The sequence below is a fragment of the Pongo abelii genome, chromosome 6, assembly GCF_028885655.2.
Source record: "Pongo abelii isolate AG06213 chromosome 6, NHGRI_mPonAbe1-v2.0_pri, whole genome shotgun sequence".
In the NCBI taxonomy this organism is placed as follows: Eukaryota; Metazoa; Chordata; class Mammalia; order Primates; family Hominidae; genus Pongo; species Pongo abelii.
In genome coordinates, this window is record NC_071991.2 from 72,610,992 (window position 1) to 72,637,389 (window position 26,398).

At 40.1% G+C, this 26,398-nt stretch overlaps 1 protein-coding gene across 1 annotated transcript in view; it reads right to left on the minus strand.

Moving 5' to 3' along the window:
* SCIN (scinderin) overlaps positions 1 to 26,398 on the minus strand; it is a 78,345-nt gene that overhangs the window by 33,847 nt on the left and 18,100 nt on the right. Inside the window, exon 4 of the mRNA XM_002818193.6 lies at positions 15,090 to 15,239. Coding sequence (XP_002818239.1) covers positions 15,090 to 15,239 — 150 coding nt within the window. The remainder of the gene's footprint in view (positions 1 to 15,089; positions 15,240 to 26,398) is intronic.

Sequence of the window (26,398 nt, forward strand, 5' to 3'; positions counted from 1 at the left end):
CGGCGTTCCCTATGGAAGCCATGCCCATTCCTTCCCCATAGCTAGCTAGGAGATTAATAATCGACCAGCTTCAGAGTTTCTAGGTTCTCATGACCTGTCTCAAGACCACCCTTGGTGTTTGTTTATTTCTTTCCCTACTATGATCCAAGGTGAACTTTTCTTTTTAAAACTTAAGCAGGCTTATGTGGAAATTTGTATTTTCAGATAAAAGGATCAGGCAGCCAAGAAACAATTGCTATACTCTTTTACTCTCTTAATCCTTAGTTTTCCACAGCATGTACATCTGTTTTTATTTATTCATTTATTTTTTACCTTTTAGTCAACTTTACCTACTTTGGATAAAAACTTCCAACATTTACACTGTCTTGTTCTCAAGATGTGGTTACCCTTCGTTATACAAAAAAGTCAAGATGTTTGGCCACTTTAGAATAAATATTTGTAATGCATCATAAGAAAACAATAACTATGCATGACCTGGAAGAAGCACAATATATAACTCAAAGCTACATATCACTGTAGATGAAAATGTGCCAAGTTGGTGCCAAGTCCTAAAGGCATTTATCATTGAGGGTCTTATGTGCTCCCAGCAGAACTCTGAGAGAGAGGCAGAACCTGTATCATGATTACTTTAACTTCATAGATTAAGAAAATAAGACTGAAGGAAGTTAGGAGTTTTGCCTTAGATCCGTGTCTCATAAATATTAAAGCAAATATGTAAACCCCAGGCCTTCTAACCTCTACTTCAAAGCTCTTTATATAGAAAATGAGGCATTTCATTCTTCTCACCTTAATCATTTTAGGGTAGATGACTCTGCTTTTATTTTCACTAAAAACAGAATCAGCTCACAGGTTCCAAGAATGAACATTTTAATTAGTAAATTCTGTATCTTACTTCTTTTCCTTAACTGAGAAACAATCAGTAGAGTGTAACATATGGAGCACAGAAATAAATTGTAAGAGTGAAGCTAATCCTTGTTGTTATGGTATATTTACTTGCTGCAAGGCATTTTATGCCTTAGGTAAGACAAATATTTGATAATAGGGAAGATCCACAGAGATATAAAATGACCGGTGATTCCGAGAATGCTGTGGTCTTATTTAGCCAGCTCCACCCACTCTAGATATAAGATTCCAACATTTACTCTGCTGCTCTCTCTCAGTGATGGCCTCAAAAATACCTTTATCCCTTTATTCATAAATAAAATAGAGGGTGATTTCATATATTAAAGAATGGATAAAGGTATTTTTGAGGAGGGAAAGCATGTGAGGTATTTTAGAGGTAGGAAAGCATATTTGGATAAAAAGACAAAGTGAACTGGGCCTCTGCAAGAGGTTTAGCTATAGCGCAGTGCTGTCCAGTAGAAATTTCTGCAATGATGAAATATTCCACATCTTTGCTGTCCAACACAGTTCTCACTAGCCATTTGTAGCTAATGAGTACCTGAAATGTGGCTAGTGTGACTGAGTAACTGAATTTTACATTTTATTTAATTTTAAGGAATTTAAACATAAACTTAAATAGTCACTCATGTCTTGAGGATGCCAGACGGAGAGTGCAACCCTAGAGGCCTCAGGGAATGCTGTGGCAGCGCATTGCATGAACTTATCATGAGGCAGGACTGGGCTTCAGCATTCCTGGAATATCAGCGTATTAGAGGATAGATGTTGAAGGGTCAAACTCAGAAGAAAGTTACCCCAAAAGTTACTATATTATGGAAAGTTACCTTAAGTTACTATAACACAGAAAGCAAAATCACAAGTCATTAAAAGCCATAAGCCAGAATGCCAACTTATTAGACAAGAGCAGTTGTTTTCACTGGCTGCATATTAGAACCATCTGGGCTGATATAAAAAAGAATGCCAATGCCTGAATCCAATCTCTAGAAATTTGGATTTATTTATTCTGATTGGAGCCCATGCATTGTATATTTGAAAAGCCTTCTAGGCCTGGTTTGGTGATGTGATTCAAGTGCTCCGTGGCATCAGCTTTGCTAGCCTGGTTTATCTACCTCAACCATTGGGATAGGTCTGCCAAGCATTTCTGAGGTTCACATTAGCTTGTTAGAACACATCTCCCCTGGACAAATTATTAGGGCCTGGAGGTCTGGGAGCTGCTCTGGGGCAAATCTCAGGTATTAAGATTTCAGGTCATTTGCCTTTTCTGGACATCACCAAACCTTTTTCCCTAAGGCTTCAAACCCACTTTGGACATTTCTGTCTGATCAGTGCTTGGATGAACTCTTCCAAAACTTGCCTTTGGGGTTCCTAATTTCTATGCATTCCTCCATTGTCTTTTTGACACCTCCTTTCATTTGGCAGGATCAGGCAGGCTGAGCTGGGTGGAGCCACTACTAAGAGTCTCTGTAATCTCGTTTCCACATTTAAAATGGTATAATAAATAATGTGGTTCAATTATCATGTGATTATTACTATGACTAGCATATGGTGAAAATTCAACAAATGGTAGATCCTGTACCCTTTCTTCACCTTTATATATGCAGAGTCAAATCTTTCCCTGGTCAAAGCATTACTCTTTCTGTCTTATACGACCCTGCATATTACTGGACTAATCCTTTGCATAATGATTTTACCACTGGACTTCTTGCCACGCACCTCCTCATGGACTTACACTTTATTATTTGTTCATGTACTGATCTAATGATTTTATAAAGCAGTCTATATGTCTTGGTAATGTACCTCTGTCAAAAGGTACATTTCCCGTCACGGGAAAAAAAGGCAGGAGAAACTATATCTTAGATTTAAACTACAAATTGAATATAGATCTGTATGTCCCTCTCCAGGCAAAACCTAGAGAAAAGTCTTTTATGCAATCAGCAGAAGAGCAGGTGACAATGCTGAAAAAAAGGAATACGGTATAGTAATCTCTTCCTTTCATTGAAGTCCACAATTGTGGTGTCTATGATGTCGTTAGTCCTTGATTATAAAACGAATTCTCTGATCCTCCTTCTGTGTTTCCATCATATTTTCCCATATAGTCTTGTACATATGACCTTATTTTGGTGAGGCAAGATATATCTGTTATGTAAGGTTTATTTCTTGAGTGTCTATAATATTCTGGCTCTGTGGGAAAGAGCTGAGTCTACAATGGTTAACAGGTTAGCTTTGATCCCTGCTTTAGGTGAACTAACTTTCAGTGCAGTGTTTTAGCTGTTTGGAGTTGCTATAACAGAATACCACAAATTAGGTAATCTATAAAGAAAATAAATTTATTTCTCACATTATGAAGTCCAATATCAAGGTAGCAGAATCTGGTGAGGCCTTCTTGCTACCTCATCTCATGGTATAAGGAAGAAAGGCAAGAGAATGTGGAGAGCAAGAGAGCAAGAAGGGGCCAAACTCACTTTTATATAATAATAAACCCACTCTCGAGAAATAACCCACTTCTGCAATAATAATGTCAAACTATTCATGAGGGCTCTAGTCATCTCTTATTAGGTCCCATTTCCCAAAACTGCTGGGTCCATAAAGACCATTCTCCTCCTCTCACGACTGGGGCTTCACTACGGTGTCTCTGGTAACATTATTAGTCTCAGTAACTTCTTGCTTATTTTCACTGACTTTGGAAAAGATCACCCTCTGGTACTCTAAGTTGGATAAAAAACTAAGTTGGATAAGGGGAGAAATGGAGAAGAACATAGGGCACCCCTATAATGAGAACATGAGCTAAACCTCGAGTATTTTTTCACTGCCCTGTATCACCATATACATATACGTATACACACATTTATATGAACTTGTTTAATTTTATCTCATCTTATCCTTTGAGGAGAAGGTACATAAACCTGATTTATATATAACTTTTCATTCAATTTGGCCAAGTTTTGTTTCAATGGCAAGGGAGTTGGGAAAACTTTTTTATCTACATAATCCAGAAAATTTCCAAGCACGAAATTTTAATTGAGCAAACTCAAAAATGGCTTTTCAAGTACTCTGAGGCACTTAAAAATATTTGCATGCCTTCTATGTTATACATTAAGAAAATGTATATTTTTTCCAAAAAAAAATGTGTACCCCAATTACCCTGAACCTAATGCCTCTGTAATTTGGATGAAGGGCTGAATGCTAATGGTAAGAGATAAAAAACAAAGGGGTAAGCCAGTTGAATTAGTCAATTTTCACACTGCTATAAAGAAATACCTGATACTGGGTAATTAATGAAGAAAAAAGGTTTAATTGACTCACTGTTCCACATGGCTGGGGATGCCTCAAGAAACTTACTATCATGGCAGAAGGTGAAGGGGAAGCAAGGCACATCTTACATGGCAGCAGGAGAGAGAGAGTGAACACACAGGAAAAAACTACCACCTTTAAAACCATCAGACCTTGTGAGAACTCCCTCACTAGCTCGAGAACAACATGGGTGAAACTGCCACCATGATCCAATCACCTCCCACCAGATCCCTCCCTTGATGTGTGGGGATTACAATTACAGATGAGATTTGGGTGGGGACACAGAGCCAAACCATATCACCAGTCCACTAAGTACAAACACTGTGCTATTAAAACTAGTAATTATTATATGGAATATATAAAATGAGGCATAATTATCAAACATTTCTGGCAAAGTTTTTGAAGTTATAAAATAACTTCACAGCAGTTGGGATTTCCCTTGCTCTCTATGTTTAAGATCACAGTGTCTGTAAGAAAGATAGTTTGGGTGTGATCCACAGATTTCTTATTCTTATTTCTACTTAAGCAAGTTACATAGCCTCTCTAAGACTCAGTTTCCTCATCTGTAAAGTAAGGATGTAGCAGATGCTATTGGTGCTCTGCCCATATCACCTTGATCTAACTTAGAGGTCATTTGCAGATAGTGTCTTAAAGCTCTAAGTCTTCTGCTCTCTACATGGTGGCATTATCTGGCCATGGAGCTGTCTATAGATAGTATCTTAAAGTTCAAAGTCTTTTGCTTTCTATCTGGTGGCATTATCTAGCCATGGAGCTGTACTGTGTCCAAATACAAGGCAGACTGCAGGTTCTGGGGCATTAAGAACCAAGGAGCAACGCTCAAGCAATGAGGGATGGGAATTACTGGCTAGACCCAGCAACCACTCAGCCTTCTGAGGGCTAATGCCTGAGGGTCTCTTTGGGACTCAACCCCAGTTGCTCACTGCAGTAAGACACCTGTCAACAAAATGTTGTCTCACTTTACTCCCACTTGATGCTTTCAGGATCACCTTTCAAATAACAACCTGCCCCCAAGTCCCTGTCTCAGAGTCAACTTTTGGAGGAACACAACATAGACAGGGAATAAAAAATGTCTCCATTTCATAGTAAGGGTTTTAAGAATTAAATCCTGTAAAGCCCCTAGAAGAGTGCCTCTTCTATGGTTAGCACTGAATATTTGTCAGGGTAGTAGTTGTTAGCTCTTTTGCAGCAATTAAAATCCATTTCCTAGATTATTTAATTCCTGTGTTAATAAGAAGAAGCACTTGTATGCTATCAAGAAAATGTAACAAAAAGATTAAGGAATAAACAGAAAGTTCAGCCTACCAGTGAGCCATCTACATTTACCCTTGCAGAATACAAGATGAGAGAAGTCGTGCCATTCCCTAACAATATTCTTCTATAACAGTGAATATCACAATGCAGTTGTAGAGCATTTGCTCCTTGTTTCAAAACTGTTTTTAATCAATATATTTGTCTTCTCTACATGCACTCTATCAGACATCGTTAAGATGTATTTTTGACAGCAGATTGCAGACCATTAATATTTAATTTCTCTGTGATACATGGTATATGACTTCACTTACCAACATAGTTCTATGAAGCTTTTTTGTTTACATACAGATATTAATATATTTTAGTAGCATGTTAGTAACTTTTTCATGATTAGTAGATTATGGGATATCTAACGCTGAGAATTTCCTATTGGTTTCCACTGAGCAGAATACTGTATTTACATGAACAAACATCCTTTCCTTACAAAGTCGCTTTAAAGCCTTTAAATAAACATATTATTACATATACATTTTTTCAAAATAATGTAATTCTAAAAATTGTGATGCACTAGACACCCCTGCAAACATAATAGCAATTCTGATATAGTAACACTAGTTTATACAAGTGCTGTCAGTATAACCCAGTTCCAACACTCTGTGATTCTAGGCTCTGGAAAAACAGTACTTGGAAACACAATCCAGGTGGCCACCATTTAAGGACGCTCTTTCGAATATGTGAGCATATTTCCTCATGATATTAAACAAATGCTTGTTATCAAATACATACTAAGGAGATATGAATGGCTGAATCTTGCATATTTAACATTTTCGTATCTGGGCTTGGCTAACTCTAAGCACAATATGTAAGAGGAAACTGATACAAAGTAAATATTATTGTTTATTATTACATACTTAAAAACTAATTTACAAAATGAATGCAAGAAATCATGAATCACTGAATCAGAGACCTGGCCCTTTTATATCTGTGTTTAGCTGATTCTTAGCACAAAGGATAAGATGAACTTGACCTAAAATTACTGAAAAAATACAGTCTGACTGTTAGTTTTTTTAAAATATATTATCACTATTGTGACAAGTGGAACACTAAAAGGATAGAACAGAAACTGCCATTATAGTTCAATATTTATATTCGCTTATCAATTCAGATACACACCTTGTGGGGCAAAGATCCATCCCTCTCCCCTGTCCTACCCATTAAATCCATCTGTCTTGGAACTGCATTATCCTATTTACAGAGTCTATTGATATTCCCTCACTTCAGCTGCAAGCTAAAGGGAAAATTACCTCATTCAGAGATGATTACCAAGTGGTGTTAACTTGGACGGATTATATAACAGTGGTACCTTGTCTGTAAGGTTACAACTCTTCGTGATGAACTTCGGTGTGACAAAGGGGGAGATTATGTGAAATGTTATCACTTTATTGCAGCATATGATAAGCTGTTACTATATGAATTTCTTATCTTTGTTCAGAACATTTCAACTTCCCCCACTGGATGAATTGGTGAGGAACAAAACGGGTATCCAAATTCAATACTAGAAATCCAAGCAACAAATTCATTAAATTAAATAACAAGAAATGAATAGTGTCTTGAACAGTGCTTGGCAAGCAGTAAGCCATCAATACATGGTAGATCTAAATAGCTAGAGCAACACTAGTGTTCTAGAGAGTGTTGCAACCTTGGGGCAGGTACTCCTTATCACTGCAATACTTTGGATTTCAGGAGTGTACTAAGTATTATTGCAGTAAAGCAAAATGGAGAAAATGCATTAATTACAATGCAGCAAAGAGGAGAAAAAGAAAGATTCCTACTTGCTTGTATCTCTGATAGTTCATCTCTTCTCTATATGCAGTGTAGCCTCAGGACTAATTTAGAGAGGGTTGCAAATATATCTCCCTTTAACTTAAAAATCTTTGAATGGTAAGTCGGTAAATGGACCTCCTCTTTCCCAGTGACTCTCATAATAATGTTATTTCAATCAAATGACAAATACTTGATGAGCAGTGCCTATGTGTCAGGCACAATGCTACATGAATGAGGGATTCCAAAATATTTAAGACATTGTTTAATTTCCCAAGGACTTACAAAAAGTCATAGGAAAATAAAAGCAGGATAAATAAGGAAGCTAAAACTACTTGGAAAACACACAAGTATTTAGACCCAACTGATAACTCAGACAATTCAAATTTCCATTCTTACAAAGTACAGGGTTTCGACTAGAATGAAAAAAAATAGGAGGGCAACAGAAAAATAGTTTAATGAGTTATTTTTTGTGTGGGTATTACAAACCCATAAAACAACCTTAATCTATTTTTTTTATTTTAAGAGACAGAGTCACTTTATGTTGCCCAGGCTGGAGTGCAGCGGCTATTTACGGGCATGATCATAGCTCACAGCATCCTTGAACTCCTGGACTCAAGCAATCCTCCCATCAGAGCTTCCCAAATAGCTGGCACTATAGATGTGCACCACCAGCCTAGCTGTATATCTATTGATATCATTTTCCTATAAAGCTTTAGATGCTTTCAAAAGTGCTAAATATATTGTTCCAAAGTGGTTGTGAGGGGGATTTTCACAAAGCTCCCTATTTCAATTACTAGTACTTCTTTGGTTCATTCGATACAACCCTACAAAGACAAATGGAGAATGACTGATTTATCTAATCAAAGATCACTCCCCAGAAATAAAGCTCTTTCCTCTCTCTGTAGTATCATTTTCAAAACAGTCATTCTTTATTTAAATGTACAACTATATTTTCATTAAAATATTAAAATATAAACCCATGTAAGTCCAGTAAACTCAGGACAAACATTTCCACAGAAAAACTTTAAGGAATGCTGACAAAATCCTAAGCTTCCAAATTCCAATTTGATTTGGTAATCTTTTACTTTGTATTCTGAAATGTATGAATGTTCCAATGATCAAATTATTAAAATTTAAAAATCACTCCTATTTCTGTAAATTTAAAAGAACTTTGGAAGCACTAGCAATGTGCACAGCCTTTTGACATTAAGTTTGGGGGAAGAATAAGACAAATGTACTAGATGACTCAATAATAAAGCACTACATCTGTGTAGATCCTTGGAGTTCACGGAGCAAATTCACCTTTAGTCCAGAGCAGTGAGCAGTGGTGGCCCCAACAGTTCCCAAAGAGGCAGCACTGGAATTGCAGGCAACAGCCAATCAGGGTAGCCAGGCCAGTGGGCAGCAGTGTTACATGCTGTCCTGGCAAGAAAAGAATTGGAGTTTTGTGGCTGCTGGATTCTAAAAGGGGTGATGACCTGACCTGAGAGGGACATAAGGTAACATGCATTTTAATTCATAGATGAAGAGTTTTAGATACTAGCTACATGTTTCCTACTGTGTGAAGCACTTTCACTTGGAGTATATGCCATCTGCCTAATATGTGGGACAGTATTGCACTAAGTATAAATAAGCTCAAGACTTGTTCGTTGTTTTTTGAGAGGCTGGTTTTAACTATCACCTGAAAAAAGAAGAGGAGCAGAATATTTGTATTATCCTTTCTAAGTACCAACTGCCCTTCTATATAAATCTAGCTGGTCTTAAAACTTATTTTAATCAGCATATGACTTTGTTCATGTCTACATCAACAATATCACCTAAAACACGGAATTTTTAAAGCAGTACCATCCCCTAAAAAACAGAAAAACAAGCATACTTAGTTTCTGAAACTATATATTTCACAGTTAATTGTCTTAATTATCCAAATACTAGTGGGCAATGAGTTAGAGCTGTAAGGGCTACACAAATATAAAGGCAGTGCCTGCCCTCAAGGAACTTAGTATTGATAACATATAAATTTTATTTTGCAAAGTACTTTGAACAAATATGGCTACAAATTTACTCTTTGCCTTAATAGGCTTTGTAGAGTACATCTCTAAAAGATAACTTAAGAACTATCTTCACTATTCAACTCTAGTTTTTACTAACAGGACAGCCAGATCAGCATAGAGTAAATATCCCATCAACTTTCCATGAGAATGGCTGAATACATTCTTTTGTTTTCATACTGTGAATTATGACTTATAAAAACAAAAGGAACACATTTTCTATTTTGGGAGAACCTTTGGAGTTTAATCTAGACTATATGCTAATATCATAAAGTCTAAAATAGGATTTTCATCATGAAAAGTCTTCCAACAAATTGTGGTGTTATTCAGACCATGCTCTCTGGCCTCTGAAGACCCTCACGATTCTATTCCCACACTTTCTGACTATTTTCTAGTGCATGCTTATCTCCTCAACCAGACAATAAAGTAAGCAGAGTCTTCAAACTTCGTTGGGAACCAACCCTGCACTTGATAAACAGTTATTAATGGAGACATAATATGTTATTCTGATTTTCTTTTTTTTAGGTCAAAAATCTGAAACATTCATTGCATGTATGACTTTCCAGAGAGCCTTACAGTCGTTTTTATAAAAGCAAGAGTTCAACAACAGTTCAGCAACACAGCATCTGCCTACCATATCCCTGCAGTATTTTTACTGCCAGTATTTCACCACCAGCATTTACAATGATTATAGGCTTAACGAATTCATTAAACTATATTTAAAAAGTCTTTCCAGAATAAAAAAAATTGTTGTTGTGTCAAACAACTTGCCCCTTCTTCATCTTCATTCTTTTTATATCTACCAGATGCTGGGTTTTTTTCTTAATGAAAGTCTATAAAACATAGATATTTTTTTCCTTGGGTTTTTTGTTTGGTTGGTTGGTTTTTGTTTTGTTTTTGTTTCTGTTTTTATTTTTTGCTTTCCTCCTAATGTTTACAAAATGATTAATCAAGGAATAAAGTTTGGGACCTTAGGGCTAGTGAAATATTTAATTTTTCTTCACATTCACTGATTATTTTAAATATGAAAAGAAGAAAGATCACGAAAAAAGCTTTACAGAATTTATGTGCAGTCATTTATGGTAAATATATTTGCAGCAAAAACAAGCTCAGAGTAGAATTTGACTTTAGTTACAGAGTTTAGTTTTTTCCACCTACAGGATTGTCTTCCTATTTAGGCACATGGGCTTTTAAAAGTACTAAAGATGCAGAAAGGAGGGTGGGCACACATCCTGTTTCCCCAGACAGTCTTGTTAATGATGGTTGTGTCCTGTCTCCTCAGTGCCCCCTTTTACTCTACAATGTGCTTTGTATGGAGGATAAATTTATGGTCATCCTGGAGATAAGCCATATAAAAACTGTGTGAAAATAGTGTGATCAATAGCTGAAATACTTCAAACTAAAGATAAATTTTTCAAAAGACTCTCAGAAAAGTTTGAGTTTCAGTGTTGAGCACTTTAATGTCTTAGACAAGTTCAAAAAATTCAGCACTCAATACAGAGTAATGAAAACAGGCTCATTTAATTGATTAAAATATCCTTGCTTTCAAGCCATTTCAAACTTTCACACAGACAGGCTTTCAAAGCTTTTAAAGTTAATAATTTTAAAAGAACCCCATTAGAAATGAATTTTTTAAAAGGTCAAATTTAGGCCGGGCGCGGAGGCCCATGCCTGTAATTTCAGCACTTTGGGAGGCCACAGCCGGCGGATCACAACGCAGGAATTTGAGACCAGCCTGGCCAACAGAGTGAAACCCTGTCTCTACTAAAAATGCAAAAAATTAGCTGGGTGTGGTGGCGGGTGCCTGTAATCCCAGCTACTTGGGAGGCTGAGGCAGGAGAATCACTTGAACCTGGAAGGCGGAGGCTGCAGTGAGCCGAGACCATACCACTGCACTCTAGACCGGGTGACAGTGCAAGACTCCAGCTCAAAAAAAAAATAAATAAATAAAACGTCACATTTAAAATATATTTGAAAAATTCTTAGATTTTCAGACTCCATCTCTAGTAAAATCAACAGTTGCACTAGAGTCTCAGAAAAAGAAATGCCATTTTTAAATTTTAAACAAGGATACTCTGTGTGTGTGTGTGTGTGTGTTTATGTGTGCATGCGTGCTATAGACTGGTTTGGAACACTTCTGAAACCTATTAGTTCCCTTCTAAGAAAAATATTTGCTAAATGCATAAAAGAAGATACAAAGTATTATAATGGAAATAAATTACATTGAAATGCAACTATTAAAATATCAAAATACATATATTTTAAAGTTTGGTAAAGTAATATACGAGCTTTTCATTAACTCATTAAATACTAGTGAGCAGAAGATCTAATAACAATAATAATTACCAAGTAGCAATAAGCATAAACGTATTTTGAGGTTGTGTACAATAGCTATAATGGGAGCTGAAAAGTCACAGGACTGTTCTGCTACTCACGTTTGCTTATTACTTTCACAATTGGAGGAAAGGCCGTATTTCAGTTATGAGGTTAGTGAAAATAAAGTTGTAATTCTTCCCAACCAAGTTCATGGGCTTTTTGTATTCTATCCTTATCATTACAACACTAAGAAAGCCTAGAAGTCAAACAAGTTTGTTATAGGTGTTCAATTAATTAATCAAATAATTACTCTTTCTTGTAATCAGGCTACAAAACTACATTTCCAAAAACGAAAGCCCACTGAATGCTTTTTTTTTTCCTTATCTAATAAAGGTTTTCTCTGAAAATTCATCTCAGTTGATTGTGTGAGTGAAAGCAGTCAAATAAAATGTAGTATAGACACTGAACGTATTGAATGAAAACAAAGTGGGTGCTTTGTAGGATTTTTCTAAAAACCAAACTGAGGAGTCTTGGAAACACAGACATCACATTTTATCTTAAGCATTATATCTCTTTATCCTTATCACTAATATTTTAAAGTCAAATTATATTTTTGCACAGTTTTTCTTCATTTGCATTTTCTTATTTTAATTTTACAGTGTAATGTATTGACTGTTTACACTTTCTTTTTCAAAACATTGAATGAAATCCAATAAGCAAGGACACCACGTATGTACATGCACAGCAAGGCCCCTCAGCCACAGCAGCATCACTTCCTGGAACAGACTACAAGTGGCAAATGAGTGGTAATTAAACACAGTTGCTGCCCAAGAGGTAAGGTAGAAGCATAGATCATTAGAATCTAAATGGACCAGAGAAGCCATTTTGTCTAACCCTTCACTTTGCAAATGAGGAATCAGAGACAATGAGTAGTCAGGAGACTTGCTTTGGGCCAAGGGTGACCCTGGAGAAGCATGAGTGATATCTGATAGTTAATGTAACACTCTTCTTACCACTTCACAGGGCGAGTCCTGTTCCTGAGTCTGATTCTATCCAAGCATAGCTATTGAGACAAGGGGTTACAGTCAACTAGAAATACATCTTATTTATAGAGTTTTGCTTCCAAATATGCCAAGTTAGAAGACTTACATGGTTGATCCCATCTCTAGAACAGAGGCCTTAAAAGAATATTAAAAGATCAAGAATTCGTTTTGAATACTTTTCAAAGTCTGATTTATTAGCTATGTTATTCTAACCAGTAAAAATCCAGTAAAACCATCCCTAATTTTATCTTAATTTTTTAAATGGCCTTTTTTTCTGATTATAAAATGAATCATATATGTTAATTATAACAAAGACAAATGAAGAAGAAAAATAAGCAGCCACATCCCAAGATGTAATACTGGTAATATTTTAGCACATTTTTCTAGGTATGTACATATGTATGAATACAGAGCTATATACACATATTATATATTAGTATAATGCATATAAAATTTTATATTCTGTCTTTTCTCCTAGCATTATACCATGAGAATTTCCCCGCTGAATTAAAATTATTTCCAAAACATCATTAATGTGAAAGTCTGTGTCTGGGCATTATTAAAGCAATAAAGTTTAAAGACATTACAATACATAAAGTTATTTCATATAATTTCTGATCACTGGATTTTTAGGCTATCACTGGACCATGTAACTACTGCATTAAATTTCTGTAAGTCAAAAATATTAAAAATGTTTATGAGATAGCCTTTAGATAGATTTAAATGCAAATCTAAAATTACTGGGGGAATATGTATAATATTCCAGGAAATCAAAGAAATGAAAACTCAGAGATACCACCTACCACTATTAAACGCAGAAGTTTCAAAAAGGTATTATATCAACAGATTTTGACAGGGCTCTGTAAAGTCACGATGGAACACAGTGCTCGTACAAGGAAGTAGCAACTGGTGCAAACATTTAGTGCCTGGCACATCACAGGAGTACAATAAATATTTGTTGTGTGAACAAATGGAAATTAATTTGTGAATACGTATGAAGGCATCTTAATATAGTTATACTCCTTAACTGATAATCTTATTTAAAGGAATATATACAATATATGCACTTAGGTAGTCACTGCAGTGCTCTTAAAAGACAAAGTTTGGTCACAACCAAATGCCTAAGATTCATATAATTGTTAAGTAAATGATGTAGGGTCTATAGAGCCATGAACACTTAATTTTCACATTAATTTAAGAACTACACTAAAATCATAAGTGTGTTGCCTGTAATTCTTAGCTTAAAATGATTGAAATATTTTAAATACTGGCATATTTAATCTCTTGGTATAAGATTTTATTTAATTCTTTTAACAAAATACAGGTTGAGCATCCCTAATCCAAACATCTGAAATTAGAAATACTCCAAAGTCTGAAACTTTTTGAGTCCTGACGTTATGCTGCAAGTGGAAATTCCACCCACAAGTACTTAACACACATCTTGTTTCATGCACAAAATTATTTAAAATATTGTATAAATTTATCTTCAGGCTGTGCATGTAAGGTGTATGTGAAACATAAATGAGTTTCATGTTTAGACTTGACTCCCATCCCCAAGATATATCATTTTGTGTATACAAATATTTCCAACACCCCGGGAATTCAAAATCTGAAACACTTCTGGTCCCATGCACTTTGGAAAAGGGATACTCAACCTGCAACTGTTAATTTTAAAATTGAAGACAACCACCATGTTTGAAAAAAACCCTGAGAAGGCTGGGTGGGGTGGCTCACGCCTGTAATCCCAGCACTTTGGGAGGCCGAGGCGGGCAGATCACAAGGTCAGGGGATCAGGACCACTGGCTAACACGGTGAAGCCCTGCCTCTACCAAAAACACAAAAAATTAGCCAGGTGTGGTGGTGGGCGCCTGTAGTCCCAGCTACTCGGGAGGCTGAGGCAGGAGAATGGCGTGAACCCGGGAGGCAGAGCTTGCAGTGAGTGGAGATCGTGCCACTGCACTCCAGCCTGGGCCACAGAGCAAGACTCCGTCTCAAAAACAAAAACAAAAAAAAACAAGTAAAACCCTGAGAAGCCCAGATGAATAGATGAAAGAACTATTATATTGTCTTCCTTCCAAAATACATTCTTATAGTCAAGTTCAGAAGTGTCACTCATTTGTTTCACCTCATATACTATAGAAGATAAGGCCAGGGCTTCCTTTGATAGTGACACCAATGGTGAGAGAGAGTCATGACTTTCTGTTTTCCCAGTTCCATCACTTAGAACCCTGTTGTTTCCTCTTACTAATTGTAGCTGGGCTCACTATTGAAAAATGTGTTGAATCTCTTTCCCCTTCTTCCCCACCCTGTCGCCTTACACACACACACACACACACACACACACGCACACGACTTGGAGTGGTAACCCTTTAACAAACAACAGGAGTCACAATACCTCTATAAGTTCTGAGGGTTCACTTCCTTCTTCCACGACAATTAGTTCAGACCTTCCTTTCCTTTCATTGTAGCGAATGCCAGTAGCTACCTGGTTTGCCTTCAGACGTTCATATTTGTTGCACGAGGAACCACACCACTGATAAATTTCCTAAAAGAAAGAGACAGATCTGTTGACCCTAAGAATATGAGGAAGACATTCAGCCTCAGTGTAATACTTGTGATTGATTAGGAAAGAAAAAGGAAAATTAAATTATCTATTGTTGAGGTGTATACATAATTGTTATACTTCATTCTGCATCCTGCTGCTTTCAGTTAGCATTATAAAGTAAGCAGTTTTTAAGCATAGAAAATATAAATATATATATCACCATTCTCTGTGTATACAATCTATAAATTACAATTTATAAAAGTAAACATATGGATTAAATTAGAAATAATACATATATCACTCTTCAGAAAAGTAGTCAAGAATCTGTTAAAATGAGATACTCTTGATGATAACATTGATATAACACTTCTGTAAAACTATTCATGTTTTTAAATTGACAAATACATGTTGTATGTATTTATTGTGTATAACATGATGTTTTGATATATGTATACATTGTGGAATGGCTAAATCAAGATAATTAATATATGTAAAGCAATTTAACAATTCTTATCAAGAGCCATAAAAAGAGTGATATTGTCCCAGTAATAACACTATCTGACACTTACTTTAATAAATTATTCATAAAAGGAGAAAAAAACCCACACATATAAGGGTTTTCATTGCTATGTGATTTTATTGGTGAGGCCCTGGAAAGGCATTAATTGTTCAAGAATAGGATAATAGTTATATAAATTATGATACATAGGGAAATTTTGATACTTAACTGTTAAAATTAAACTTTAACATCAAAACATGAAAAAGTCTAAACAGAGTAACAGTGTGATATATTGTAGAGATTATATTAGCTACCATTTAAACTACTATATATTTTAGATTGTAGATTTTAGTATCATGTCCGGAAGGTATACAGATACAAATGTAAAATAATAATAAAAATTATCTCCTCCATTAACATTGTTTGTCAAAAGAAAGAAAGAGAAGTTGAATAATACCCAGACCTGGAGGGGCTGTGGGAATGGGCATTATCACCCACTATTTGGGTGATATAAACTGACACAGGTTTTTTAAGGGTGGTTTAGCATCATTATAAAAAAATTAAGGTCGGGCATGGTGGCTCATGCCTGTAATCCTAGCACTTTGGGAGGCCGAGGGGGTGGATCACAAGGTCAGGAGATCGAGAACATCCTGGCTAACACGGTGAAACCCCGTCTCTACTAAAAATATAAAAAATTAGCCAGGTGTGGTGGTGGGTGCCTGTAATCCCAGCTACTTGGGAGGCTGAGGCAGGAGAATGGCGTGAACCCAGGAGGCGGACCTTGCAGTGAGCGGAGATCGTGCCACTGCACTCCAGCCTGGGGGACAGAGCGAGACTCCGTCTCAAAAAAAAAAAAAATATTAAATGTGCTTTTAATGTCAAGAAATTCCATTTATAGGAATCTATACTACAGAAATATTTGAACATGGCATATAAAAACAAAAGAAACTGTTGCGGGAAGTCAGGGGCCCCGAACGAAAGGACCAGCTGGAGCCACGGCAGAGGAACATAAATGTGAAGATTTCATGGACATTTATCACTTCCCAAATAATACTCTTATAATTTCTTGTGCCTGTCTTACTTTAATCTCTTAATCCTGTTATCTTCCTAAGCTGAAGATGTACGTCACCTCAGGACCACTATAATTGTGTTAACTGTACAAATTGATTGTAAAACATGTGTGTTTGAACAATATGAAATAAGTGCACCTTGAAAAAGAACAGAGTAACAGTGATTTATGGATAATGCTTTAACAGGATTTAGTTTAAAAACCATTCGTTGACTTGATTTAAGTATGCTAGACACTGAAAATTGTAAAGCAAACAGTTTCAGGGGCAACTATTTCACCATCTAAGATCCTAAGGCATTTAACAACTCAACACTATCATATTTCTCTAGGGAAGCAATGTTAAAAAAAAGCCCTGTAAATATGAAATTATCCATTTATAAATAATTTGGAATGAAATCCACTTAAATTCTGGCAGAAAGCTGATGTACATATTGTATATGAACATCCTCTAGCAGAAGTTTGTGAAACTATAATTAACTCTTAATACACAAACTATTAAAGAAAAACAACATTATTCTGCACAATTGGAAAAGGAAGAAATAAGACTATAAATACAATCTGTTACTGGCAGTTAGTCTGGTCCACTATTTACAAGAAATAAGAGCAAGCAAGTTATATTTATAGAAACAACCACATTTGGGGAGGGGAGTCCTATTATTGGTCTTGAAAATCAGAGGTTTCTAAAATTTCTTTAAAACTATGTGGTGAGTTAACAAGTGCAGCCAGACATCATTTGAGGACAGAAAATAAGGGCAAAAATAAAACAATGCTCAATGGTGCCCTTGAGGAAAAGCAAGATTTCAGAGGCTGTGTTTAAAGGAGCACCCAAAACAGCCTATGTGATGTTGACTCAACATGTGCAAAGAATTCAGCATAGGCTTGCTACTCTTTTGTCCTTTTCTAAGTTATTATTCTAAATACATCTAAAATTTCATTAAAGGAGAATGTGAGGCCAGACTTCTTCCTCTTCCTGGCATCTATTGGCTTTGTCTTTCCTGTGTTTAGCTTTCCCTTAGATCTAGTTACCCAAATATAGAAATTCATTAAGATGTATCTTTAGCCTAGAGGTTCTCTAAGTATAGTTTAAAAATAATGATTTGTGAGATAACTCCAGGAACCTTTTTTATTTTAAAAGTTTAAAATATGACTTATCTCGTTTTTCAATAAACAAATGTTTCTTTATATCTATTTTGTTGTCTCCTCAAAGCCAACTCAACTCAATATCATTCAGTTACATATGTATTGAAAGATATTGTGTGTGTTTTTCAAACAACTTCTGAATGAAGGACGCAAGATGAATGGAGTGGTGTGCAGGGCCACTGAAGGCTTGGTGGCCAGAAAGGAAACAACTACATTTGAATTAGGGCAGATCAGTGGTGATAGAGAGAAGAGAAATAAATATTTAGAAGGTCTAAGCCTATAGGATTGGTCAATAATGCCATTTGGCTGTGCAGTAGAGGGACAGGGAAAAGGAAAATGACTTGGACAATTCTAGCTTGGTTGCTGGTAGTGATGCCACTCACCAGGACCAGATGAACAGTTTTGGGAGGGATCTTTGCATAGCACCAGTGAGCACAGGTGAAATTATATTCTCTTACCAGTCAAAATGTTTGCCAAACCAAAAAAAAAAAAAAAAAAAAAAAAAGGCTTACAGTCATACTTTAACAAAAAGCATTTCTGCCAGCCACCTAAGTTGGTGACTCAACTGCTCAATCAACATCAAGAGTTACCGCTTCTTCATGCGTATTGTTACAGGTAGTTACGCAGGCATGAGTAGGGCAGGAGAGGGCCCTCCCCCAACCACTAGGAATGTCAGCTGATGGTTCGGCAATGATCACATTGCCTCTCTAAAAGTGATAAATTGGCAGCTGGCACCAGAAAGAGGCCATTTCCTGAAGGTCCACACCTGTTGCACTAAAGTGAACGCAGACGTCAGGGAGGCCATTTCCTGATGGTCCACACCTATTGCACTTAATTGAACGCAGACGGCAGGGAGAAGCAACTTCTTGGGGATGTGCATGAAGAGACAACATAGTGGTGTATGACCTTCTGGGGACACACCACTGGAAAGGAAGAAAGCCTCAGGTGGGCATGTGTACGACTTCCTAGACACACCGCATGTGCTCACCTCCTAAGGGTAAGGAGGGCACTGCACATTCAGGCAGCCCATCCTAAGGGAAGAATCATGGGAAAGGAATCTATAAAGTCCTAGGATCAAAGTAAACACTACGCTTGACTTTGGTGCCTGCTTGGGTCTCTTCCAAGCATACGTTCCTTTCCTTTCCTTCCTGTTCTAAGCCCTTTAAAAACAAACTTCCACTCCTGCTCTGAAACTTGTCTTGGTCTCTTTCTCTGCCTTATGCCCCTCAGTCGAATTCTTTCTTCTGAGGAGATAAGAATTGAGGTTGCTGCAGACCCATATGGACTTGCCACTAGTAATGTGGATGCCTTCCACTGGTAACAATATGACCCTGAACTGCCCAGCACCTTTAGACATTTTCTTGAAGTGATTTTCAACATTCAGTGTACATTATATTATGGTGTCCTGGAGGGAAGGAGTCTTAAGAAGTCCAAACACCAAATTCCAAAACTTTAAAATCAGAATCTTCAGGGGTCAAGTCACAGTTACCAGTATTTTAAAAAACTTTTCCAAATGATTCTAATGTGAAACTATGGCTGAGTATTAAAGTACAAATCATAACATCTTAAGAGTTGTCTTTCCTAGTGCCTGCTCCTCTCCCCTCAACCATTGCCCCTATCCAGCAAGAAGCAGCCAGATGACAATGGTGCCCCTCTTCTATTACCTATTAAAAGGCTGGAATGTTAGGAACAATCTGCCCCAGGACCCCTCCCCTCACCCCAATGCAGCTGACTCTTACCCCAAATACTCTGCAGCTGCATTCCTGGACCCTTATCTAGGCCTACAGCAAGGTCACCAGACTTGCTTACAGCCCTACGGGCGGCATGGGGGAGGTCACGAGAAATGTGGATAAACCTAAGTTACGCCTTCTTGTAAATTCCTATATTGAAACCTGGTCACAAGATGATATGTGGTAAAGTTAACTGACAAACAACCCCAGGGTCTCTCTCCCCCATATAAACCCCTCATTCTGTAAGCTCAGTGCTGCCTCCTCTGACTGTGGTGGAGCAGCTCAGCAGGATAATAAGCTTACTCGCCTGACCTTGGGTCTCTCTCTCATCCTTTCTCTTGGCTAACCTTCATTTTGATGCCAAAACCCAGGAAGGGGATAGGCTCTGGCTGGGCATCCTTAGAGGACTCTCTCTCTCTCTCTCTCCTATCATCCCTTACCTAGCCAACCTCCCCTTCCCGAACCTGCTGAAGACCCTAAGGATCTCCCAGAATTCTCCCATTGTTGGCGACTTCATCCACCATCAGAGCCTCTGCGAAGGGTGAGTAAGAGAGACTTTTGCCTATTACCCGGAACCCTTGACCGTCTCTTCACTCCCAAAAGACCCAACCTTGGGCCAAGGGCTTCCTTTGGCCTCCAGGCCTCTGGTTCCTCCATTTCAGGGACGCCTGACTCGGTGGCTACCTCCTCTATTCCATACAAGGCCCGCGAGACAGGGGCCCCCCTCTCGTCCTTGTCATCTGTGGTCTCTTCTTCCTCTACCCTCACCTCCTCCATTCACTATGGGAGCCTCTCAGTCTACCCCTCCCAAGACCACCCCCCTTGGGTGTCTCCTCCGCAATCGCAAGTCTCTCGGCCTCCGTTCAGAGATCCGTTCTAAGAGGCTTATCTTTTACTGCAATACTGTATGGCCTCAATACCAATTGGACAATGGCTCCCAATGGCCCGAAAATGGCACTTTCAATTTCAATATACTTAGAGACTTAGACAACTTTTGCCATCGCAATGAGAAATGGTCTGAGATTCCTTATGTTCAGGCTTTCTTCATTCTCCGTAACTGCCCTTCTCTCTGCCAGTCCTGCTCTACTTTCCAAATCCTACTCACCAGCTCAAAACCTGACTCATCTCCCACCACCCCACCCACAGACCCAGCCGATGACTCCTCTTCCTTTGACCCGGTGGATTTTCTCCCTCCCCGACAGCATCGTGATCCTCCACCAGAGCATCATGATCCTCCACCGTATGTCCCTGCTCCGGCTCTACCCCTCTCCCCCCATCTCTCTAACCAACCTGCTTCTGACTCTGAGTCCTCTCTGCCTCCTCCCCTCACCCGCTCTCGGGCCCAACGTGCTCAGCAACCAGCTCCCTTGCTTCCTCTCTGGGAAGTAGCAGGAGCCGAGGGGATCGTCCGTGTCCACGTCCCTTTCTCCTTCTACGATCTCTTACAGATTGAAGAACGTCTCGGGTCCTTCTCCTCTGATCCCGATACTTTTATCAAAGAATTTAAATATCTTACTCAATCTTATGAACTCACTTGGCATGATCTCTACTTTATCCTCTCTTCTACCCTCCTTCCAGAAGAGAAGGAAAGAGTGTGGCTCGCAGCACAAGCATATGCCGACGATCTTCATCGGCAGGATCCTACTAAGCCCGTAGGAGCTGCTGCTGTTCCCTGGGAAGAGCCTTCCTGGGAATACCAACCCACAGACCCTGGCCCAGCGTACTGTAGCCATATGATTACTTGCCTCATTGCAGGCCTTAACAAAGCTGCCCATAGGCTGTAAATTTTGAAAAACTTAAAGACATTTCCCAAAAGGCAGATGAAAATCCTGCCCAATCTCTTTCCCGCCTTACAGAAGCTCTCCAAAAATATACCCGCATCGACCCCGCCTCCTGAGAAGGAACTATTGTTCTTAATACCCATTTTATTTCCCAATCTGCCCCTGATATCCGGCACAAACTTAAAAAGGCTGAAGATGTCTCTCAAACCCCACAACAAGACCTCCTTAACCTGGCTTTCAAAGTCTTTAATAACAGAGATGAGCAAAATAAATTAGATAAAGCCCAAAGAGATCGTGCTAAATACCAGCTTCTAGCAGTGGCTATCTGTCAGCCTAGCCATAGTACCCAAGGGCACAAAAGACCCGATTGCAGCAACCCTCCTGGGCCTTGTTTTAAGTGCAGCAAAGAAGGCCACTGGATGTGGGCATGTCCCCACCCATGAGTGCCGAAGAGCCCTTGCCTAGTCTGCCAGCAGATGGGCACTGGAAGTCTGATTGTCCTCTCAACAGATGGGCAGACAAGCATGCTCCTCAGAGCCACCATCCCTTCAACAAGACAAAAAGTGAAGAATCACTTGCACTCTCACAGCTCCTTGGCCTAGCCACTGAAGACTGATGAGGCCCAGGGCCCCTGGGCCCCGGCCCCCGGCCCCCACTGCCATCACTGCATCGGAGCCCAGGGTAACTCTACTAGTAGCGGGTAAGCCGATCTCTTTTTTAATTGATAGTGGGGCCACCCACTCAGCTTTGCCTGAGTTCTCAAGACCCACTCATCCCTCTCAAGTCTCAGTTGTGGGGGTTGATAGACTCATCTCTTGTCCACTTGCCACCAGACCTCTTACTTTTTCCCTGTTTGATGCCGTTTTCTCACACTCTTTCCTTATCATGCCTCGTTGCCCCACCGCCATTCTAGGCTGAGACCTTTTAGCCAAAGTCAAAGCTTCTATCACCTTTTCTTGCCCCCCTTAACTAGAGTCCCCTCCTGCTCTTCTTTGCCAGTCTGGCTCCTGACCCCTCTCCCCAGTACCCACTTCCTGCCTCTCTCATTAACCCTTCCATAGCTGCTCATCATGACCCCACCAAAATCCAGTTAAAAGACCCTTCCAAATTTCCCAGCGTTCCTCAATACCCCATTGCTCTAACCCACCAAAAGGGCCTACAGCCCATCGTAAACAAGCTCTGCTCATGCGGTCTTCTTAGACCAACACACTCTCCATATAACACCCCTATCCTCCCTGTTAAAAAGTCTGATGGCTCATACCCACTCGTTCACGACCTCTGAGCCATCAATCAAGCTGTCCTCCCTATTCATCCCATAGTCCATAACCCCTATACACTTCTCTCTCTCATCCCTGCCAACACCACCCTCTACACTGCAATTGACCTGAAGGATGCCTTCTTTACCATTTCCCTACACCCTGATTCCCAAAACCTATTTGCTTTCACCTGGACTGACTCTGACACCCTCCAGTCACAACAACTCACATGGACTGTCCTCCCTCAGGGCTTCAGGGATAGCCCTCATTTCTTCGGACAAGCTCTAGCCTGAGACCTCCCTTCCTTATACCTGTCTCCCAGTCATCTTCTTCAATACATGGACGACCTTCTTCTTTGCAGCCCCTCTCTAAAAGACTCTCAAACTCACATGGCCACTGCTCTCTTAAACTTTCTCGCTATCAAAGGGTATAGGGTCTCCCCCTCCAAGGCCCAACTCTCCATCTCCATGGTGACTTACTTAGGAATTCAACTTTCCCCTGGGGCCCAGGCTATGACTCCAGCCGGGGCAGCATTAATAGAAAATCTACCCCCACCCTCCTCCAAAAGCGAAATCCTTTCCTTCCTAGGGCTAGCAGGCTTCTTTAGAATATGGATTTCCAACTTTGCCCTCCTAGCTCGTCCCCTCTATGAAGTGGCCAAAGGCCCTCCCAATGAACCTCTAAACCCCACACATAACATACTCCCCAGCTTCCACAAACTCCAAACTGCTCTTGTCACTGTGTCAGCTCCGTCCTTACCTGTTATCTCCCAACCTTTCACTCTCTATACTGCCGAAAGCTGAGGAACAGCCCTCGGTGTCTTAGGACAACAGAAAGGAAATCCTCCTTCCTTTGCCCCTGTAGCTTACTTCTCTAAACAACTAGATAACACAGTCAAAGGGTGGCCAACCTGCTTTAAAGCACTAGAAGCGGTGGCCAGCTTAGCTCTAGAAAGCAGGAAACTAATTTTCAGCCAGAATACCACCGTCCACAGTTCTCATAATCTACAAGATCTCCTCTCCTCCCAAGCATTAAGCTCCCTTCCTCCTTCCAGGATTCAATTACTCCACACCCTCTTTATAAAAAATCCCAAATTCAGTCTTGCCAGAAGTGCTCCCCTCAACCCAGCATCCTTGCTCCCCGTATCCTCTTCCCTTTCTACTCATTTTTGCACCAATATCCTGGACCAGGTACAGCCACGTTTCCCAAACATTTCCTCCGAGCCTCTCACCAACCCGGATGACCAACTATTCACAGATGGCTCCTCTTCCGGGCCCACCGGCTACCCCCAAATTGCTGGATATGCAGTTGTTTCCCTTGACCAAGTAATTGAAGCCAGGATCCTCCTCCCAAAAAGCAGAACTCATAGCTCTCACCAGGGCCCTAACACTTTCCAAAGGCAAACGAGTCAACATTTATACAGACTCCAAATATGCCTATCACATTCCTCGTTCCCATGCTGCTATCTGGCAAAAGAGAGGACTCCTTACTGCCAAAGGAACCCCTATCACTAATGGCCCCCTTATTTATTAACTCCTTCAGGCCACACACCTCCCAGCTAAAGCAGGAGTTATACTGGTTCAGATGAAACCTGAAGGTTCAAACAGGTTCAGATGAAATCTCAAGAGGCAACAGAAAGGCCGATGAGGCAGCAAAAGAAGCCTCCCTTTCTTCTGCCTCTGCCCCTCTCCTTCTTGTTACCCCAACAATCCAACCAAAGAACTCTCCCACCGAGAAAGCTTTGCTACTACAGCAAGGAGCCTCCTTTCAAGGGGACTGGATAGTCAAAAATCAAAAGCTTGTCCTCCCCTAAGAGCAGACCAAAGAAATTCTGACATCTCTTCACCAATCCTTCCATATCAGTGTGCGCCCCCACACCTACTCCTTCACTCTATTTCTCCTTCCCCCATCTATTCACCTCACTAAGAGACATAACCTCAAACTGTCCTATATGCTCTGTGACTTCCTCCCAAGGGGCCCTCCACTCTCCCTCCATCCCTACACATCAGCTCAGAGGAACACTCCCAGGTGAGGACTTGCAAATAGACTTCACCCAAATGCATCCCATCAAGAGGACAAAATGTATTCTTACTCTTATAGACACCTTCTCTGGATGGGTAGAAGCATTTCCTACCTCTTCAGAAAAGGCCACAGAAGTCTCCCAAATTCTTGTAACAGAAATCATCCCTAGATTTGGTCTCCCTGGCTCCATACAATCAGACAATGGCCCCTAGCTTCATCTCCCAAATCACTCAACAGGTTTCTCAGTCCCTCGGCATCCAGTGGTGTCTCCATATCCTATGCTGGCCCAAGACATCCGAAAAAGTCGAAAGGGCAAATGGGATCCTTAAGGCTCAGTTAACCAAACTCACTCTTGAAGTCCAAAAACCATGGACCTCCCTTTTGCCCATAGCACTGGACAGCATTAGAGCCAGTCCAAAAGCACCCTCCTTCCTCAGTCCATTTGAGTTAATATACGGACGCCCTCTTCTCTTACAAAACAGGCCCCCTTCTAACTCTCAGCTAGAATACCTCCCAACACTCACCCTCATCCGCCATCTCCTCTGCCAACAAGCCAACCAGGCCCTCCCAAAACCCCACGAAGGGGTCTCCAATTCCAAACAGACCTGCTCTCCAATTCCAAAAGACTCTTTAAGCAGCAGTGACACTTCAAAACCATCAAGGTTTAGATCTCCTCACTGCCGAGAAAGGCGGACTGTGTATCTTTTTAGAAGAGGAGTGCTGTTTCTATACTAACCAGTCAGGACTAGTACAAGACATGCTCGACGAATAAATGAAAAGGCTTCTGGCCGGGTGCAGTGGCTCACGCCTGTAATCCCAGATCTTTGGGAGGCCGAGGCGGGCGGATCATGAGGTCAGGAGATCGAGACCATCTTGGCTAACACGGTGAAAGCCCGTCTCTACTAAACATAGAAAAAATTAGCCGGGCGTGGTGGCGGGCGCCTGTAGTCCCAGCTACTCGGGAGGCTGAGGCAGGAAAATGGCGTGTGGCGTGAACCCGGGAGGCGGAGCTTGCAGTGAGCCGAGATTGCGCCACTGCACTCCAGCCTGGGCGACAGAGCAAGACTCCGTCTCAAAAAAAAAAAAAAAAAAAGCTTCTGAAATCAGGCAGCGCCTTTCAGATTCCTGGCCCAGGTGATTTCGTAACTCCTGGGCACCCTGGCTACTGCCCTTCCTAGGCCCTACCATTACCCTCTTCCTCCATTTAGCACTTGGCCCATGTCTCTTACATCTCTTTACCCAGTTTTTACAGGACCATGTTAGAACCTTCACCCATGGAACAGTACAAGACATGATGCTACTCCGAGAACACCGACAGCTCCAGGAACGGCAGTCCCTACTACCCAGCCACTCCCCCCAACCATCGCCCCTATCCAGCAAGAAGCAGCCAGAGGACAACGGCGCCCCTCTTCTATTACCTATTAAAAGGCTGGAATGTTAGGAACAAGCTGCACCAGAACCCCTCCCCACCCCGCCCCACCCGATACAGCTGACCCTTACCCTGAATACTCTGCAGCTGCGTTCCTGGACCCTTATCTAGGCGCTACAGCAAGGTCACCAGACTTGCTTACAGCCCTGCGGGCGGCATGGGGGAGGTCACGAGAAACGTGGATAAACCTAAGTTACACCCTCTTGTAAATTCCTGTATTGTAACCTGGTCAC